Raw genomic sequence first — 21,259 nt, forward strand, 5'->3', positions numbered from 1 at the left:
CCCAAGACAGAAAGCAGTCTGATATAGGTTGTATATATACAATCACATCAAACATATTTCTACATTAGTCATCTTATGAAAGAAGAATCAGAGCACAAAGGAAAAACTTCAAACAAGAAGGGGGAAAAAACAGTCCAAAAGTAGAAATAGTATGATTCAATCTGCATTCATAATTCACAGTTCTTTTTTTCTGTATGTTGAGAACATTTTCTGTCATGAGTTCTTTGAAACTATTTTTGGATTGTTGCACTGCTGAGAGGATCCAAGTCTATCTCCATTGTTCATCACACAATGCTGTTGATACTGTGTACAATATTCTCCTGGTTCTGCTCCTCTCAGTCAGCATCAGTTCATGTAAGTCCTTCCAGGTTTCTCTGAACTCCTCCTGCTCATTGTTTCTTACAGCACAACAATATTCCATTACATTCATAGACCACAACTTGTTTAGCCATTCCCTTGTTGATAGGCATTCCCTTGATTTCCAATTATTTGCCACCACAAAGAGAAATACTATACATATTTTTGTACATGGGGGTCCTTTTCCCTTTTCTATGGTCTCTTTGAGATACAGACCTAGCAGTGCTACCACTGGGGCAGAACCTATGATTTCACCGGAAACTCCCTCTACCAGAGCAGATCAGCATCTTCTAGAAAACTTATAATCATAGAGAATTGCTTAAAACATCAAGAAACTGGGACTTGATATCGGGTCTTTCTGGTTTCTACTGTACCATACCTCCTCTCAGTCTTCTCTGAATCACCTGTATGTGTGCCCTATTCACCTGTTTTATCCTCCTTACTACATTCCTCTCTTCCTGAAGGACAGGACCAGATTTATTTATTTTGATTGCCCTCAGAAACCCCCCCCCAATTTAATTGAATTGTTGATCTGAAAAGGACTAATTCCAGGGCTCTAGACTTGATACTGAGAGTTGGGACTGTCTTTTGTCTTTCTTTGGATCCCTAGCAGTTAAGCATAATACCTGGCACATAGTAGATACTTAGTAAATGTCTATTGACTCACTGACTGACCTAGTTCTTGATAGTTAATTTCCTATCAGGTAAACCACTAAAAACATATGGTAAGGGGGCTTACTCTCAGAAAGGAAATCAGGACTTTTAAAGGCTAAGTTTATTTGTGTTTATGAGGCACTGTCGATTTTCACGCAAGTTTTTTGGGGGGAGGGAGGGTCAGGGGTCCAACAAAAACTTAGTTTCCAAGACCATGAATAAAGCGCCATCTGTGGTTCGTTGCTTTGCTTAGGAAGACAAATACACTCATGGCTCTTTGGGACCGCAGAGCTTGTCTGGTTTAGAGTCTTGTTGAGCGTAGCAACAGCCGCTGAATGACATCCATCAGAATGGATTTTTAAAAAATCAATGCGGGGCGGCTGGGAAGCACCCGTTGTGGAGTCAGGAGGACATGAGTTCAAATTCGGCCTCAGAGACTCAGTAGCTGGGTGACCCTGGCCAAGTCGCTTCGCCCTGCTTGCCTCAGTTTCCTCATTTGTAGAATGGACTGCAGAAGGAGATGGCCAACCCCTCCAACAACCTAGATGACACTGAGGGTCTTCGCGCCCTCCCACCCCGGCTCAGTTTGTGCTCCTGCTCCTACTGACGCCGCACTTCCTCAGTTTCCTTCTGCCCCCCCACCTCGGGCCTCAGCGTTCTGCTCTGTAAGCTGGGTCCATGTAAACTCCCCCTCCCAGCTCGGGGGCGGGGCGGTGGCTGCGCAGTCCCGGCGGGCCCGGCAGGGGTCGCTGCAGGCGGCTGGGCTCGTACCGGAAGTCGCGGGTACGCTCCGCTTCCGCTTCCGGTGACGGCCGTGGTCAGTGCAGCCCCGGCTCCGGCTCCCCCGCCGAGGTGGTTGTTGTGGTTGTTGTGGTTGTCGTGCCCCCGGAGCCACCGCCGCCATGCCGCTGGAGAACCTGGAGGAGGAGGGTCTGCCCAAGAACCCGGACCTGCGCATCGCGCAGCTGCGCTTCCTGCTCAGCCTGCCCGAGCACCGCGGGGACGCGGCCGTGCGCGACGAGCTCATGGCCGCCGTGCGCGAAAACAGTGAGCGAGCCCGGCCGCCCCTGTCCCCCGAGCCCGGGGCTCCGCCGCGGCCTGTCCCGGCCCAGCCCGCCCCTGTCCCCCGAGCCCGGGGCTCCGCCGCGGCCTGTCCCGGCCCAGCCCGCCCCTGTCCCCCGAGCCCGGGGCTCCGCCGCGGCCTGTCCCGGCCCAGCCCGCCCCTGTCCCCCGAGCCCGGGGCTCCGCCGCGGCCTGCCCCGGGGCTCCGCCGCGGCCCCTGACTCAGCAGAGCCGAGGGCCCGGCCGGCCTTCCCCGCCCCCAGCCCGCAGCTCCTCCTCCCTGCCGGGGTGGACTGCGATCCGAGACGGGTCTGAACTTAGAGATGGGGAAACTGAGTCCCGGAGGGGGCAGGCGCCCAGCGCCGACGTCCATCCTCTCCCTGCACCTCGAGGGCGGAGGCTTGTCCCGGGCAGAGCCGGAAGGGACCCCGGCAGATAAGGAGGGGCAGCGACTGGGCCGCGGCCACCCCGGAGCCGGGGCCAAAGCCACCTGGTGCCGGCGGGGAAACCGAGGCCTCGGGAGGGGGCCCGGGAAAGCAAGAGGCTGGCCCGAGGGCACGGTGCCCGAGCGCCCGGTGCCCGGTGCGGACCGACACGGGTCCAGACTTCTGCCCGAGGCTTCGGGGCTTCGCTGTGTCTCCAGTGTAGACGGGGCGGGGGCGGGGGGAGGGGCAGGGTTTGGGGTCTTCTGGTCCTCCCAGCCCGGGTGAAGAATGATGCGAAGGTGAGAATTGGCATCCAGCCGCCCCGCCTCCCTGCAGGCGTGGGGCACCTGTCTCCATCCTTTGTAGGTCATCTGACCGACGGGGACCATCGAGGTCTTTGCGTCTAATTCGGATCCTCTCATAGATGAGAAACATCTGAGGGCATTTGGGGAGAGACGACCCGGGCAGGATTGGAGCCGAGACCCAGGCTCCTTCCAGTGGCTTAGGGTCTGTAGGTCAGTAAGTTGCATCCTTCTTTCAGATATGGCCCCTTACTATGAAGCCTTGTGTAAGTCTCTTGACTGGCCGATGGATATGGAGCTATTAAATAAAATGAAGAAGGCGAATGAAGAAGAGTTGAAACGTTTGGATGATGAACTAGAGGATGCAGAAAAAAATTTGGGGGAGAGTGAAATCCGGGATGCAATGATGACCAAGGCTGAGTATTTGTGTCGCATTGGGGATAAGGTCAGTGAAAGGGCCCTCCTCTTATCATGGAAAATTGGCGATCGTTTAAAATAGGTGCTCTTTTAAAATGTGAATTTCTCACAAGCCACAAAAGCTGAGCCAATGAGAGTGGTAGCAAATAGGGATCTGTCCCAAAGTATGTGGAGTATGAATATTATAGAACAAAAGAAAGTGGTTTATCAACTGCTTGTTTGGGTCCAGTGCACTATTTTCACTATTTTGGAAAAAAGTGAGCAGGAAAAATAAAACTTCATGGCACACAGGAGTTTCACAAGGTGGAGAGGCATTTCATAGAAGAAAACTAAGAAAAATGGAGACACACTGATACCTGGTTGTGGGGTGGAGGGCATTTGTAGGGGGTGGTTAAATCTCCCCAGATTATTTTATTTGTATACAATTTTATTTTGAGGTATAGTATATTGTTTAACAGTTCCTGTGTGATGTTTGCAATAATTATTTTTTATCAAATTTACTCTGATGTTTGGGCAGGAGGTGAATATGATTTAAAGACTTAGCAATATTTGCAAAAGTTAGCAAAATGAATCATTCAGGGCCAAAACATTTCAAATAGTTGCAGTGGGAATAGTCTGTGAGTCAAATATTGTCACATAAGGATTCCATATTTGCAGCAGCTTCTGGTTAGAATTAGAAAGGTGGTTTTGGTGTCAGTTCCAAATTATAATTGATTCACTTTTAGAAATTTTCATCAAATACTCAAATTGTGATTCTCTTATGTACTGTGATATTTATGTATAGAATAGAAAATCCTTGTGTAATTTTTCTAGTTGTCGTTCACCGAGTAATTTTAAGGGTTAGTTATGTACAAAAGTAAGGGAACGTCCCGATGCTGCATTGTATCAGGGAGGGATCCAAAGCCCAGAGGGTCAGTGACTTGGCCAGTCACCCTGGCACAAGGGGCAGAGCAGGGACTCCCACTGGAGTCCCTGGATTCCAAGTCCAAGTGCTTCTCCCACTGCATCTCCTGATTCGGTTCATTGCGTTTATACTTTATGTCAAGAAACAGTCTGTGAAATATTGTACTTAAGGGTCATTCGGTGGACAGGATGATCAGCAGCTCCCTTTCATTTTACCTAAGGACAGGATGGATAATCCCCGTCCATGTCTGGTGGCTTTGTGTACAGCAACAAAGTGGTGGCATCCCAGAGCTAGATGAGGACTCATAAAGTTGATCAGGCAGACCCAGGAGTCACTTTAATTTCATGTGGGACTTGGAGTTGCATTGCACTGGAGGATTTTATTGGCCGGCCATCTGACTCTTCTTGGGCAGTTTTTCAAGAATCCCATCACATTGGCACGGCGTATTTTGAGACCGTGGTTATTTTGTAGTATTGCTAAATAGTTCTGAAAGCAGGAAAAAAATCAGCCTTCTGCATGGGAGGTATAGGGTCTTTTAGACTTTGAAGATGTGGAGACTTTTATTTGGTCCTTTTTTGCTTTCTTACTGTGCTCTTAGCCAGCATTTGGTTTTAAACTCAGAAATGGTCTTTGTGACAGGAAGGAGCACTCACTGCCTTTCGAAAGACATATGACAAAACCGTGGCTCTGGGCCACCGATTGGATATTGTATTCTACCTCCTAAGAATTGGCTTATTTTATATGGATAATGATCTCATCACACGAAACACTGAGAAGGCTAAAAGGTATTTAGACATTGGGGTTGTGTGGTGGCAAGTGTATGGCACCCAGCCCCTATTCCCTCATGGTTTGACTGTGATGAGGGCCATGTTTTTATTGAGGGAGGCTGGGGGTGGGATGGAGGGAGGGTAGAATAGATTGTTGAGCTCTCACTCTGGAAACCTGCCCTTTTTTTTTAAATGTAAAACTAGTAAGTAAGAATCATTTTTAAAAAATGGTTAATATACCTTTGCCATTAAGATTCTGACTTGGTTAGTCAGGAGCAATTTTATCTTTGTTTTACAAAGTCATTGTGGCACCGTTAATAGTTTTGATTTTCCCTTTTTCATGGTCTTTAAGCGAATTATGATCTCTTCATATTTTTTGTTTTAAGCCTAATAGAAGAAGGTGGTGACTGGGACAGGAGAAATCGCCTGAAAGTGTATCAAGGTCTTTATTGTGTGGCTATTAGAGATTTCAAGCAGGCAGCTGAACTCTTCCTTGACACTGTCTCCACATTTACATCTTATGAGCTCATGGACTACAAAACGTTTGTGACGTACACTGTCTACGTCAGCATGATCGCCTTAGAAAGGCCTGACCTCAGAGAAAAGGTAAGTGAGAACACCTGCCGCTTCTAAAGGCATCTTCTTTTCCCCTTCAAATGTGAAAAGGCTGATGGACCACAAAAACATTCATCTGCTTTACTGTTTTAGGTCATTAAGGGAGCAGAGATTCTGGAAGTCTTGCACAGCCTGCCCACAGTGCGACAGTACCTCTTTTCACTATATGAATGTCGTTATTCAGTCTTCTTCCAGTCACTGGGTAAGAATGTACTTTTTTATTTTGTACCTTCCTTCTGCTCTTCATTCTATAAGCAGCCACCTCAAGGCAGCAAGTCTCAAGCCTGCACTTGCGGATTTCTTTGTGCCTCTTTATGGAATCTTTGTTCTACTTTGTGTAGTAAAGATTATGGAGCCCCCAGAGTGGGGTAATGGACTCACAAGTAGATTATTAATGTTGCCATTTGAGGGAAAGGAAAAGGGAAATCCTGAATCTTGGTGATAGGGGTTCAGTGAACTCTGAATCATGCTGAGATTGACTTTTTATATTTTTGTGCAATGTCTTAGGTTTTAAATAATGTTCAAGAATTGTACTGTACAAATTGCCATCAGGAGACATTAACCGCCTATCTGTTGTGTTCTGAGCATCAGGCATAATTTTTGTACAGTCCTCGAAGAGAAGAGGAGGTCCTTGAATAGGGGCAGAGTATGTCATGTTAACGTGTGGTAGCTGTGAGAAGTAATTTTCCTTCTTGCTTCTGATGGTGTCCATCCTTGGAGTTTATTATGGTGTGTGCAGCTATCGCCTCTGATATGGAATAGCTCCCGATGCAGTGGTCCTTTTTAGTTCTCATTTCTGCTTTTTTTTAGTTCTCATTTCTGCTTTTATCATTTTGCCTTCTCCCATGTCGTCAGGCTTCATTTTTTTTTTTAAGTAGTAAACATTCTTATTTATAGTTTGGGGTTCCAATTTTTATCCCTCCTTTCCCCCCCTCTGAGTAGTAAACAATCAGAAATAGGTTATATATGTACAATTATGTAAAACACTACCATGTTACAATAAATGAAGGAAAGTGAAAAATAGCATGCTTCAGTCTGTGTTCAGTCAATATCAGTTCTTTCTTTGTAGGTAGGTAGCATGTTTCGTCCTTAGTCCTTTGGGATTGTCTTAGATCATTGTATTGCTGAGAATAGTCAAGTCATTCACGGTTCTTCATCAAACAATATTGCTGTCTCTGTGCATAATGTTCTCTTCGTTCTGTTCACTTCATAGTACATCATTTCATGCATGTCTTTCCAGGCCTTTCTGAAATCATCCTGCTTGTCATTGCTTATAGCACAATAATATTCCATCACCATCATATACCACAGTTTGCTTGGGCATTCCTTTGATTTCCCATTCTAAGCCACTACAAAGAGAAAGCTAGACGGCGCAGTTGATTCAGGAGGACCCAAGTTCAAATCTGGCCTCAGATACTTGACACTTACTAGCTGTGTGACCCTGGGCAAGTCACTTAACCCCAATTGCCTCACACACAAAAATACCTCCACAAAACCTAAGCCACTACAAAAAGAACTGCTAGGAATATTTTTGTTCAGATAGGTCTTTTCCTCTTTTGGGGGATCTTTGGGATATAAACCTAGCAGTGATATTGCTGGATCAAAGGGCATGCACAGTTCTATAGTTCTTTGGGCATAGTTCCAAATTGCTCTCCAGAATGGTTGGATCAGTTCACAACTCCCCCAGCAGTGGACTAGTGTCCCAGCTTTCCCACCCCCCACCCCCCCAACATCCAATATTTTCTTTTTTTATTATATTTCAGGCTTCAGTTCTAATTGCTGTCAATGGCCCTGGCTTCCAATTTGCTGTTTCTAAGCTGCAGTGGCCTAGACACCAAATAGCCAAATCTATTAGACTTGTGTATAAAGTAAAGGAACTGGGACCTTAGTAAGAGCTTGAGGAACTCTTGTGAGCAGTACACGAGGGACCGGCCGGTGTGTGGGCTGTATGATACACATTTTGGCTGCTTGGTGACCTGTTTTTAGCTTCTTGGGCTCTCATCTTTCTGCTGTCTGGGTGAGGGTTTCCTGGGCTTAGAGGATAGAATAAATAGGACTGAGCTTCATCTTATATCCACCATTAACTGTATCCTGTTGGGCTGAGTTAAGCTCTCTGCACCTCATTTTCCTTATTTTCAAAATGATCTCTGAGGTCCTTCTAGAGCTAAAATTCTGAGCCTTTGCTATGGTTTTTCTGATTGAAATAGATCCTTACTGCCCACTGCCATTGGCTGATTGCCAGGAGAAGTGTGAAAGGCCTTCAAATAAATAAGTGACCATTTTACAAGATTTGCCCCAAATTGACTTGTTCGATTTTGATCCACAAGGAAGACTTTATTCTCATTTGCCAACTGCCAGGGCCCTCAGACTATGTCATCTTATTCTCACTAATTCAACCTCCTATTGTTATGCTCCCTGTCCCCTGCTTTGTCATCAGTTTCTAAGGAGGGAAGAATTGGGAGCTGAATTGGAGAATTTTGCTTGCTTAAGCTACCATAGAAACCAGTCTCTGAATGAGGGAGATGTGTTAAATTGCAAAGAGATACCTTGGCTTCATTCTTTTTCTTATCAAAGTAGTTGGAGGAGTCTGCTTATTAATAAGACATGGTTCATCTCAGAGGCTGAGTCAGGAGTGAGTGTTTCTGAGCTACATGACCTCTGGGACCCACCTATGGTTTTAGGCTGTTTTGCAGGCTTAGGGAATGTCAGCACGAAGCCTCCTTTGTTTTCCAACCAAAGTGAACACAGGTTTCTGTTGTACACACTTTCTCATGCTCTGTCACCAGACAGACACCAAGATCATCAGAGGCACCAGCTCCCCTTTTTATATTCGGTTCAAGTTTGCTCACTTAGAATAAACACGGATGGCCAGGCATCGTGTGCTTACAATGCCTCCTTTTGTTTGTTGCAGCCATCGTTGAGCAGGAGATGAAAAAGGACTGGCTCTTTGCTCCCCATTATCGATACTATGTCCGAGAGATGAGAATCCACGCATACAGCCAGCTCTTGGAGTCCTACAGGTCACTGACACTCGGCTACATGGCAGAAGCTTTTGGAGTTGGTGTGGAGTTCATAGATCAGTAAGTAAGACCGATATGTTGTGAGCGGAGGCTGTTTAAAGTCGTCTCTGTCCTTGCACCCTTTGCTTCTACACCCCATCTCCTTGGCCCTCCCCATTTTTGAGGCAAAGATGAAAAATTTTTTTTAATAATCTATCAGGTACTTTAGACTTTAAAAAAATGAATCAGAAGAGTTCCATGAGCTCTAACAGCTCTGTTAATATTCCCATTTTATAGACAGGGAATTCCAGGGAGGCTCTGGACTTGCTTAGAATAACCTGGCCAGATGGTGTTAGATGATGAGCTCTCCCAGCTCCCCATCCTTTTGCTCTCTGTTAAATCACATTGTCCCTAATAATTTTCCCATCCCTTTCCTGAAAGTTAGTCAGGCTCTGAGACAGCCTGGTGGGACAGTGGGCAGAATGCTCAGCTTGGATTTGGGAAGCCTGGGTTTAAGGCCTGCTTCAGAGTTCTTCCTAGCTGTGTGACCCTGGGTAAGTCACTTAACTGTGTAAGCCTTCTCCCTCATCTGTAAAATGGGAATGAAGATAGCATCTACCTCATGGGGCTGTTGTGAGGATCAGCTGAGAGAATATACAAAAAGGGCTTTGCTGATCTTTAAAAGTGGTATATTTATTTCTATATTTATACATATTTGCATATTTATATATGTATACATTTAAGCTGTTAGTGTTAGTACTAATTGTGAAAAGTGAGATTTTTAGCTCTGGACCTAATGAAGTCTGGTAGTGCTTAGCCATAGATATTTCTTAGAGAGTGAGTCTCTCCCTGTGTGAAAAATGCATGATGGGCAAGCATCCTAACTCAAGAGCTGCCCTATCAAGGGGAAGGGTGTGGTGCAGTCAGTGCCAGACTGGTTAGGAGACCTGACTCCCTTCTGGGCAGCACAATGGCTTGGCCACTTTAGGTGAGTCCCCTGAGCATTATCTGTAGCAAGGTGGTCATGGGAGGAGCCCTGCCTACTTGAAGGGGGCTTTGGAAATCAAATGAGACCATGAATGGGAAATTGATTTATTAGCCTTTTAACTCATTCTTGTGTATCCCCTACGAATCATGATATCCCTGATGCAGTTTGGAATTTTTTTCCTCAGTAAATATTCCTTTATTTAAAATTTTGAGTTCCAAATTTTATCCCTCCCTGAGGTGATAAGCAATCACATCTAGGTTATACATGTGTAATTATGTAAAATATTGCCATATTAGTCATTTTGTACAAGAAAATTTGAATAAAAGAAAAAAATGAAAAGAAAGTGAAAATAGCATGTTTCAGTCTGTGTTCAATCAAGATCACTTCTTTCTTTGGAGGTGGATAGTATATTTCAAATTTAGTCCTTTGGGATCGTCTTAGATCATTGTATTGCTGAGAATAAATTCATTCACAGTTCTTCATCAAACAATCTTGCTCTCTGTGCACAATGTTCTCCTGGTTCTGCTCACTTCACTCTACATCAGTTCATAGAAGTCTTTCCAGGCCTTTCTGAAGTCATCCTGCTTGTCATTGCAATAGCACAATAATATTCCATCACCATCATATACCGCAGTTTGTTTAGCCATTCACCAACTGATGGGCATCCCTTTGATTTCCCATTCTAAGCCGCTACAAAAAGAGTTGCTAGGAATATTTTTGTACAAACAGGTCTTTTCCTCTTTTTGGGGGATGTCTTCTGATATAAACCTAACCAGGGGTATTGCTGGATCAAGGGTATGCACAGTTCTGTAGCGCTTTGGGCATAGTTCAGATTGTTCTCCACAGTGGTTGGATCTTTTCACAACTCCACCAGCAGTGGGTCAGTGTCCCAGCTTTCAGTTTGGAGTTTTTGACAGTGTTGGGTTTGGTTGATAGCAGGTTGAGATGTGGGGCCTACCTTGGGGTTCTAAAGCTTTTTGTTCCATTGGCTTTCCAATAGGAATAAAAATGAGACAAAATTCCTACTTAACAGTAGAGAGGAGACTGTTAACTCTTGGGTCAGTAAGAGAAGGGACTGATGATCGATTGGCTAGACAGGGATTGTGGGCAGCAGCAAACCCATTTTCCTGCTGCTTTCCTCCCGTGGGAAGGGAGAGCATGGCCTTACCATTTGTCACTCTGCATTGTGAGAAATTGAGCTTTTATTTTTGTGTTTACCTGATTCTTCTAGAGTCTCACAGTTTAGCGATTTGGTCCTGGGTTACTTAGTTATGGTACTAGGAAAAGTGCCTTCATGTAATAGAATCATAGAACAATATCTCTAAGTGGATTTTTCCATTTTGAGCTGATCTTTTGATTTTAGCTAAAATTTAAAGTATATGGCTCAAAATCAGTTATCCAGAAAACTAACACAAGTAAGTATTTAGAGGGCAGCACAAAAATAGTAGTGCCAAGTCTTTGTATTATTTGAATAGTGGTTTGTTTTTTTTCAAATTGAATAGTGTTTTAGGAATAATGTTTTTTTTAATGTAAAAATATGGGTCTACTACTATAAGCAGTTAATTATGCTGTGTGGGCCCCCCACCCCCATGCCTTTGACTATAGGACTAATGCCGTATTTGATTCCTATGTGCCGATTTAGCCTAGCAAGAAAATTCCTACCTCTCTTTATCATAAACACATTCGTTTTTAATGTGTAAAGTCACTGGACTTCCAATAGGAAAAAGTTCAAGTCCCTCCTGCTGCGTGGGGTCTTGTGTGAGACTAGCCCATGTATCATGAAATGGTGTTCCTAGAAAAGCTGCAGAAGTGTCGTCGAAGTGGCCAGAAGCCGCACCCTTTTGTGGGTGAAGTATTTTGAAATAATTACGGTGTGTGGCAAGATGGAAGCCTGTGGTGTTCCTGCACAGTCTTTTCCCTCAACTCTTCCAGATACAGGCTTTACTAAGCCGGTCAGCCCTTAAGGGGGTGGGGGGGATCAATCTTAAAACATTTTTTAAAGCTGGCTTTTCTGGATGCTACAACTCCAGAATGAAATCAGTGACGTGCCATTTATTTTCTAGGCTGACAGTGCAGTAACTTTGCGAAGAACTGTCAGCACCCGAGACTAATACTTCTGTTGTGCCTCCATCAGGGAACTTTCCAGATTTATTGCGGCTGGGAGACTACACTGCAAAATAGATAAAGTAAATGAAATTGTGGAAACCAACAGGTAATGTGTCCTTCTGTGTTTGGTTAAGAAAATCTTAAATCAGTGAATTTTTAATGACAGAAAGTTGTTTTCATGCTGTGATATGATAAGGAAATAGATCTCTTTGTTTTGAACAGACCGGACAGCAAGAACTGGCAATACCAAGAAACTATCAAGAAGGGAGATCTGCTGTTGAATCGAGTTCAGAAACTTTCCAGGGTAATTAATATGTGAGGCTCCAGGAAAGCATACACATACACGGCGATAATGGGATAGTTTATAAGAAGGTTTGGGAAACCTTCTAACAAACTTGTTGGAATAAAGATGTCCTTTGGTGATAAATACTTGGAAATTTTATAGTCTGCTTCATTAAGTAAACAATTCCACTGTAAAAAATAAAGAATACACTTTTGGTTTCAGTACTATCTTTGAAGGTTTGACTTTTGCCATTTTGAAAGGTATATTTAAATACCCCTCCCCCTGCCCTTCCCCTGGCTGTTATTTAAGAAATGAAAAGGTAACATTGATTACTAAAAGCAAGTGTGGCTAATACCCATGGCCACAATCCAGTTTTTAAAGTTGGAGGGCCCTTATTCCTATTTTAGAGGTTTCAGCCTGTGGCCACAGTCACACAGCTAGTACATGCTGTTGGGAGCTTTTACCCTTACACCACGGGGCTCATTGCAGTTTTCTTGAGTTTTCTAAAGGGTTTATTCAGTGTTGGAGACAAATGGCATGTTATAGGACAGGGCTTCTCAAACCTTTTCCACTCACAACCCCTTTTCACCCAAGAAATCTTTACATGATCCCAGGTATAGAGGTATATCAATAAGAGGTATACAAATCAAACACGTGTTGCCAGATTTTTCACCAACCCCACATTGTTACACGACCCCATATGGCATCGCGACTCACCGTTTGAGAAGCTTCGTTACAGTTACTCTTAGAACAGGCCGTCTTTTGGTAGTACACACACAAAGTGGCTTGGATCACATTTGTTGGACAACTTGGGGCGCTGTTATGCAGGTGAAGAGGTGGTGCGAGCCTTGAGGTGAAGTGATTGCCCAAGTGGGGCCCAGTGGGCACAGCTCAGACTTACTCAGTGGGTGATCGAATTCTGGCTTGGACATGGGTCTCCAGTTCAGCCTCAGGGACTGTTCTTCTATAACAGGGCTGGACCAAATGATCTGTTTACTTCTGCCCCGAAACCAGGGATGCTTTAGGTGGCAAGAGCCCAAGGCCTCAAATCCAGCACTTGGGCTACAGCCTCCAACTGACACTGATGCTTTTGGCTCAGGCTCCATGGAGGTGGTTGGTCAAATAAGCTTCTATTGCGACACCGCCCTGCGTAGTAAAGTATTGATCTTGTGAAAAAAGGGAATAGTGAAGTAACTTAGCTGAATTCTGCCATCACATACTAGGACAACTAAGTAGCTCATCCAGATCCTTTCTGGGGAGGGGGAGGGGCCGGGACACCAGGATTCCTTCTAATTCCTCTGGAAGATCCCCAGGAAATAAGGCTATTATATATCTATAAAATACACACACACACATATATAAAATATTATAAGGCTATTAGTAGCTTGAAACTACCTTAAAAGGTATCCTGTGGTTAAAAGCCCTCCCAAAGCAGCTACGACTTACTTCTGGGCCCAGTGTTTCCTGAAGAGTCCTGGGAGAAGAGTCGACACGGATCCAGCACCACACCATGAAGGAGGAAAACCACTCCCCATGGGATCCAGCTGGGTAGCAAACAAGCCCCTCAAGGAGACGCGCTGCCTTTGTTCCACCAGTGGGTGTGAGATGGCTTTGGCAGCTCTTACCTGTGCCCTCCCAGGGATGGGGTCTTCAGGATACAAAATGACCTCGACGACCGCTTTCTCTGGTTTCTCTGGAAGCTGTCATTCATCCACCTTAACTTCTTAGGATGCTGCGCCCCCCAGGCTGGGGCATGTCTCTTCCTTCAAAGCCCCAGTCTGGGCACCGCCACTTCTCTGTCTAAATAAAGCCTTCCCCCATTGTCCCCTCCCCAGATTTCCTTCACCTGGATCATCTGTCTGCCCTTTTCAGTTCACGTGTGGCCCAGAACAGTGTGCGGCGTCTGTCTGATTGCAACATTGTCAACTTCTCCAGGGTCTGCACTCTGCTGTTTTGCCCTCTGGCACCCAAGGCCAGTGCTACACAGGAGCACCTGTAAACCACCTGATAACAAGTGGGACATTTCCCTGAGTTAGTCGGTAGTGGACTTGACTGAGGCAAAGGAGGAATCTTGAGCAGGTTAGTGCGTTCCATGTATCTGAATACACGTTTGTGCTACAGAAATGCTAACTTCCCAGCCAGTCTGCCTTCCTAGACTGCTCTGACACCACCATCCTGAACAGGGGCAGAGCTGCCTGCTTCCCTTTGGCCCCCAGAGTCCTCATCCATCTCCACCAGATGCTCCCGATTATGTCACTTCTTGGTGGCCATGGCAGTACTTGCAGATGGGCTAACCACGGAGGGCGGCTGGTGAGCCTGCCAAGCCTTCTGACTGGCTACGTTGTCCTTTTCTTTCTCTAGATGTTGTCCTTACCCAAGCAATCATGGAAAACGGAAGTACACACCCCTCACTTTCTCAGGGCTCTACATTTATTTTCTGGCTTTAATTAAAAGGATCTCTTCCTAATATGAGAATGGGCTTTCATCAGTGATAAGTTTTTGTACTAAGTAGTATCAGCTTGATTTAAATTCATCTTTAATACCATTAAGCTACAAGTGAGCCTTTTCATTAAACCTCTGAATATAAAAATGAAAATTACTTAATTTTTCCTCAAATATTTTACTTTTCCAGAAGAGACCATAAATTAGAAATAAGGCTTCTGAGTCATAACTAATGAATGGAAATGAAAAAAAAAACACCTCATTCTAAGATCATTTAGTTTCTACCTACTGCAATAACAAGTGCAGATCGAGTTTCATCTTCAGGTTTAAGAGCCACTGACCACTGGAAGGCAGACGTCACAATACACAAAGGATTTAGCATCAACACAGCTTTTTTTAATGTGTTACTATCACAGTGACCTATTAAAAACAGACTTGGAATGATTTCAAAAATTTCTTTATGAATTCCCAAACTTCTGCAGTCATGCTCACGATAAGGTGGCAGAAAAGGATATTGACTTGATATACTTGGGTATTCTGTTAAGACGAGAAAATAAAACAGCCCCACCCTCTAACGTCTTGGGTGCTTTTATTCCAGGCAAAGCTGAATGGGTCAGTGAGGAATAGCGGTTAATTAAATGTCTGCCTCTAGACAACTTTGACAGATTTTTCTCCTTATTTGGATCAGGAGAAACTATCAATCGAGCAAGATAATTTTGCAACTGAGCATTATTCATTTAATTTACAACAAAATGTGTTTCTGAGTATCCCATGTCTTCTCAGACTCACATAGAAACTTAAAAAAACAAAACAAAACAAAAGAAAACATAGCTTATCTGGAAAACAATAACAACCTATTGTGAGATATTCCACATAAGCCAAGAGTGATATTGTATTAGTGCTTTCATATAAAGGACAGGCCTCCAGTCAGATCCTACTGCACTGCAATTTAAAAAATATTACTTGAAATAGGCACAATTGACGGTTTTGAAATTGTGCCATTTATCAAGTTTGCTGGACAGTTGAAAATTGCGCTTAACATATTTGCAACAAAATTTGGCTTATGCTTTTAAGAATGGGAAAAAGGCCATTTCTCAATGCTTTAAAACCTATAGAGGTCTTTGTTCTTCAACCATGATATTATGAAAGCCATGAGTCAATTTTTCAAATTAATCTTAAGACGATGAGAGCCTTCTCCAAATATATGTTTAACTCACTTTTTTTTTTTTTTTTTTTAGTGAGGCAATTGGGGTTAAGTGACTTGCCCAGGGTGACACAGCTAGTAACTGTCAAGTGTCTGAGGGCACATTTGAACTCAGGTACACCTGACTCCAGGGCCAGTGCTCTATCCACTGCACCACCTAGCTGCCCCTGTTTAACTCACTTCTGAACTAAGCCATCTTTACCCATTGACTCAGATTCCTCCATCAGGCATATACCCCAAAAGTCCCCAACATTGTATATGCCCCAAAATACAGCCACGCTTTTTGCTGTAGCAAAGAAGTGGAAATTAAGTAGTTGCCACTTGTTGACTGGGAAATGGTTAAACAAACTGGTATGTGAACGTAATGGAACATTATTAGGCTGTGAAAAACAAGCAGGATGATGAATCCGAGAATCCTGGGGAAATTTAGGCACACCAATGCAGAGTGAAATGGGCAGTCAAAAATCATGGTTCACACAATGACTCCAACAAGGTAAATGGATAAAGCATTCAACTTCAAAACAGGAAAAGGAACACTGCTAGACTGCCCCAAAGAAGCATGATCCCAGTAAAACCACCTGGCCATGTCATCACCTTGCCTTGGGGCCGGGGTGGGAACACAATTTTTCAGTGACCCCACCCCCACCCCAGTTTTGCTGATTATTTGGAATATGGGATGGCTCTCTGGGAGGGGGGAGAAAGGAAGGACCATGGGGGACATGATTTTAGAGAGAATTTATTTATAGGTAGTCTAGGCAGGCTTAAGAAAGAAGCCAAGACTTACTAAGCCCAAGCTAACATGAAAACCTGCTTCTGTCTCCTGAGTACAAATTCCAAGGAGGAAAAGGGAAGAGAAGCCTTGCACGAAGACTGTTGTAAATATCCCATAATTGACTGCACCCAGGTTTCACATGAGTACGGAGGTTCATTTCTCAGCCTATCCCACTCTCAGTTTCTTTTGTAAAAATTTAGGGGGTGAAAACATAAACTATGTCAAACATGGATTTTTCTACATGAAAATGCCCTTAAACAAATTCAGCAAGAAACTGAGGCACCGCTTTTACCTCTGTGGTTGAGAATGAGAATGAAGAAAGCCCCATTCTGGAATTAAAGACTCCTTTGAAAAGTATATGTGTAGTATTATAATGAAGGAGAAACATGTAAAATGTATTTCATGTAACCAACCTTGTTTATTGAGAAGTCCTCATTTTATTGCCTGGTTTAGTAACAGGTTTGTTCCACAAACTAATTTTTCATAAAGCAAAGCACAACTTTTTCTTATAAATAGTATAAATTATTTTATTTACAGAAACTTGTTACAAAACAAATAGACTATATCTTTCTTTTCTTTTAAATATCCAAAGTAATTTTCTATCCCATGACATTTGTTCATGTACTATACAGCAGCCAACCCAAAGTCCAGCTGAGATGCTCTTCATCTTGTGTACAAATTATCACACTAGTCACACACTTGACACCGGAGATTGCTTTTAGAACCAGGCTCAAAACAGAGCAAGATGCTTTCTAGGCCCTACATTCACATCGACATCGCGTAGTGCTCATTTTAAATGATCTGAAAATGTAACGTGTTTTGCACAGAAAAGTAAAAATGATTATTCTCTGCTAAACAGCAAATCCTTTAACAATCATTTGTAGCCCAACTCTTTCCAGGGGGCAGAAGGAGAGACAGCAGGGACGCCCCTTGGCAAGAGAACTCTTAGAGGAAGACAGTGGCCTTCAGTTACATTTCGCAGATCATGCTTTTTTGTCCTTCAATGTTCTCAGAGGTACTTCTTTTTGTTAGATTTTTGGAGTACAAAATATTTTACATATTCTCTTTTAAACTCTGCATTTTATGAGTAAATTAACAAAACGAGACGCGTCTTGTAAAAACTGCTGGCTGAAAAAAGATTCCAACTCTTGGCGTCGTGGGACAGTTTATATCACCCACCGGGATTGTTTCAAACCAAAATGTCTTATTTTAAAATACTTTATCCAATGACCAGCTTGGCTAAAAATTTTTTAACTCCTCCCCTAAAGTTTTGGAAATGATGTTAGGTGGAAAAAGCAAGCTCCAAAAAAAAAAATTAATAATAATAAAATAAAAATATATTCAACTTAACATTCAAGTCTTTTAAAGGAGAATCTGTCTACACAGTCCAAGCTTGAAACTAGTTATCAGGCACTTTTCAGGTTTTTTTTTTTTTCCATTAGTTTTAAACCACAACATACTTAGTGGCTTGCACATGCAAGCGCACACATACATGTGCTTGCACACACAGACACACACACACACACTCAAGAGGACACAGACATCCGCACTGACACACATCCACAAAACATGAACAAAGGAGAAGCAGTGTGTCACTTAACTAAATGTAGTCTTCTGGGGAATTAGGCAATTTAATAGAAGCAATGCCCATTTAATCTCTATGAATCCACTCCCAAGACATTAAAAGGGACATAGACTTTCACGAAACAGAGGCATCCCTTAAATTGTAAAGTAGGCAACTTCTAGGACTATTGGCTTGGCAGTGAACCACTTCAAATTATAAAAAGGTATTTACTTTTTTATTAATTAATAAATAAATACTAGATGATCTCAATTGTACCAAAACTGGATATAAGAAAAAAAGACCTGTGCAAAAATACATATTTAAATATGTACAATCAATTTTAACAAAATATGTTTTCTGAAATAGGGATACTTCAATATTTATAATAGAACAAGAAATTCCAAAATAAAGATACAAAAGTAGGTTTTGTATAATTCTTTGTTCATCATTGCAGCAATTTTTTTTTTAAATAGGTTAAGAAAACTGCAGGAGTTGTCATGAAATTCTATGGAAAGAATATAAAAATTGTCTTGGTTTTAAATTAATACCAAAATCTGTCTAGAAACAACCCAACCACTGCAAATTTGGTTTTGCAAGTTAATTTAATCCAAAAAGTACTTGTGCTACTGTTTTAAATTACCTTAATTATTTATAAGTACTAAAATAATTGTAGGAGAAAATAAAAGTTCCAAGAATGAAAACAACCCACCAGTCTACAATGCCAGAGCACTATGTGAGCGGGTTGGTTTGTGGCAGGCAAGTTTCAAAATGGCTAATTTCCTAATCCGGTTGCTTTATGTAGGTACTACCAGGAGACATAATGAAAATGGAATTAAAAACCCCAATCTAAAAGAAATCCAAATGATCAACACTTGCTAGTCTAAATATCTACATTATTCGGAATCAGCTCTGACTTGCTATCATGCAGCCTTTTCACTTCCTCTTCTGGAGTCACATAATCTTAGACAAATTCTATCACTTAAAATTGACTTTGTTTATTGCCATCACACTCCCTTCTTGGCTTGGAAACGGAAATCTACCCGAACCAAAAATGTCCTTGTTACCCCAAACATGGAGGGTGCTTGGATTCCACAAAGGGACAAGAGAGGTCTGGATGGGCGGCCTCCTCCCCACCCACTGCTTGCTCCTGGGAGGTCATAAAATCATCCATTTAGAGCTGGAAGGGACCGTAGAGGTCATCTCGTCATTCTATTGGTTTTCCCAAATAACGTGAGAAAACAGCCCCTTCCACATGTCCACACACTTTTATGAGCTGGCCTATTTTGTCCTAAAAACGTTTGGTGACTGCATAATCGATGAAAACGACTCCACCCCTGTCAAGAAAATTAACATGGTGCATCATTTATCTCTAAAGCCTCGGATGAAAGCTCTTTGTTGTTCTTTTCCACACAAGCTTGGGCCTGGAGCAGGTGCTTTATTAGGCTAGGACCTGAGCTTGTGGCTCAACCATTTGTTGGCTTCAGGTTCCCTGAAATGGTAGTTTATGACACAAGAGTAGGAAAAAGGAGGGGTGTGGAGGGGAGAATGCAGGATACACGGCGGGGTCTCTGACTGACAGCAGCAGGGAGATCGTCCCTCTGAGAGACACAGCTAAACCCCCCTCGTGTAAGTGACCAGTGACTTCTCCAGCAATTACATTCTGACGACATTAAGCCCTTTAAAGATTTCATTCTGGGGGTGGGGTGGGGAAGGGAGGGGGGAATGTTCTGGATGGATCAGAAAACCCTCTGGGAAGGGGAAAGCACAGATCCTAGAGAAATGAATATGAATGAAAAGAAACCTCCACATGCAGCCCGTGGAATTTTCTACTCCACACTGCCCCCCAGCCCCTCCAGAAAAGGAAAACAAAACAAAACAAAACCCAAACAACCCCAACAAAAACCCCAACCAGTTAATTATCTGTAGTGACATAAAGGGGGTGGAACAAATGGGGTCAGGTCAAGCTGATGTTTAAAACTGATTTCTTTTACAGTATTCAGAGGAGGCTGAGGATAACAGAACTCACCTCCAAAAACATTAAAAATATGAATGCTCATTTCTGTGGTATCCTATTAATTTCATCTTAAAAAGGCAATTTTTAGAAAATAGAACGAGGCTAGAAGGTATAATCAACCTACTTTGATATGCTGTTTCAACGTGAAGACTCTATGGAATACCCTTGTAAAAGAAATTACATTTCTTTGGAAATCTCGGCATAGGGTTTTTCCCCTACAGTGATTTTTTTTTTCATTTGGCTTTCCTCTATCAAAACTAGTTAGCATTTTTATATTCCTTTTCAGTTGCATCTTATTCAAAAAGCACATAGAACTGCTTTTGTACCATGAAAAGTATTCCTCCAAAATAGTTTAAACTTCTGCTTTCTGGGCGTTGATGGCTTAAAACAACTAACTTTTTAAAAGTTAGAAACTCCTGACAGCTCCTTATCCCCAATTACTTGCAAAAGGCTGGGCAAAAATACGGCCTGTTTTGTGCCGCCGAGGTGGGCTATTGTCCGTTTTCCATTGCCCGAACAGTAAAGCCACATTCCCTTCTGCAGGGTCACTCCCTGTACTTCCCTGGGTGTCATCCAGAGGGTGGGTGCCTAACTGCTTGTGGATGACCCCAGCGGGGCTGGCCTGGGGGAAGAAGGAAGTCTACGGGAATGTTCGGCCCAAAACATCTTTTTGCCCAGCCAATCTTTATCAAAGAGTGGCAATATGATGTATTCCTGCAAGTAAAAATCTCACAGATTGGTAGCGAGCAGTCCAGACCACTTTTAACACTGATAAAAGCAATTCTGTGGCTGAACTTGATCCGGGATCTAGTAAGGGTGTTCACTGCTACAGACATGGCTTCAGGGAATTCCTTTGTGAAAACGGCCAACAGTCCAGCAGATTTCTACACCTGAGGACCACAGGAAGCTGGGATAAACTCCAAGGCATCGTGGAGTCCAGAGTGCCAGGTGGAGGTTTTACTTGTAGTGAAAACTGTCCAGTTTCTTTCTCACTATGGTATTTATTCCAGCTGTCAGGGACGTGCCTTTGGCTTTGGAGAGAGAAGAGAGACACAAAGGGAAAGGTGAGTTAGCCGACAAGGGATGTGTCCTTTAATATTTAACGCGATTCCTAAGGTGGGGGGTACGCAGATGGCCACCAAAAGCCATCGATGGGAGACCCTGACGGCCAGCTCCAGAATTCCAGCTGCCTCAGAATCTAAAGACCCTCCATCTCTCTGGGCAAAAGTGATGCCCCGAGGCTTGATGCCCAAGTGTGGGCCTGACCTCAAGAAAGCTCGAACATTGCCGTTTGCTTCTGCTCTGTGCAACACAAGAATGTCATCCTACTAAAAGCATGAGAGGGAGCCGACTTAGAAACTGAAGCCGAGTCAAGCAAGAGCAG

The 21,259-nt window shown here is 43.3% G+C and overlaps 2 protein-coding genes across 3 annotated transcripts in view; one reads left to right on the plus strand and one right to left on the minus strand.

The window, feature by feature from the left end:
* The first annotated feature begins 1,805 nt into the window (after positions 1 to 1,805).
* On the plus strand, positions 1,806 to 12,103 carry PSMD6 (proteasome 26S subunit, non-ATPase 6). The gene is made up of 8 exons (XM_043978253.1): positions 1,806 to 2,058; positions 3,040 to 3,245; positions 4,761 to 4,906; positions 5,275 to 5,494; positions 5,597 to 5,705; positions 8,415 to 8,583; positions 11,625 to 11,702; positions 11,819 to 12,103. The coding sequence occupies exons 1-8, from the start codon at positions 1,914 to 1,916 to the stop codon at positions 11,913 to 11,915; spliced, it is 1,170 nt and encodes a 389-aa protein (XP_043834188.1). The 5' UTR covers positions 1,806 to 1,913; the 3' UTR covers positions 11,916 to 12,103.
* A 4,609-nt stretch (positions 12,104 to 16,712) lies between these two features.
* The window catches only part of ATXN7 (ataxin 7), a 139,482-nt gene continuing 134,935 nt past the window's right edge, over positions 16,713 to 21,259 (minus strand). For both annotated transcript variants that reach the window (XM_043974999.1, XM_043975000.1), the window contains one exon: positions 16,713 to 20,906. In XM_043974999.1, the coding sequence (XP_043830934.1) occupies positions 20,889 to 20,906 (18 nt within the window). In that variant the 3' untranslated portion in view covers positions 16,713 to 20,888. The remainder of the gene's footprint in view (positions 20,907 to 21,259) is intronic.

Source organism: Dromiciops gliroides, chromosome 1, assembly GCF_019393635.1.
Source record: "Dromiciops gliroides isolate mDroGli1 chromosome 1, mDroGli1.pri, whole genome shotgun sequence".
Classification (NCBI taxonomy): domain Eukaryota; kingdom Metazoa; phylum Chordata; class Mammalia; order Microbiotheria; family Microbiotheriidae; genus Dromiciops; species Dromiciops gliroides.

Coding starts and splice junctions, on each gene's coding strand:
- PSMD6 (XM_043978253.1), top strand. CDS start 1,914: ATGCCGCTGGAGAACCTGGAGGAGGAGGGTCTGCCCAAGAACCCGGAC. Junction 3,246..4,760: donor TGTGTCGCATTGGGGATAAG/GTCAGTGAAAGG, acceptor TCTTTGTGACAG/GAAGGAGCACTCACTGCCTT. Junction 8,584..11,624: donor GGTGTGGAGTTCATAGATCA/GTAAGTAAGACC, acceptor TGCCTCCATCAG/GGAACTTTCCAGATTTATTG.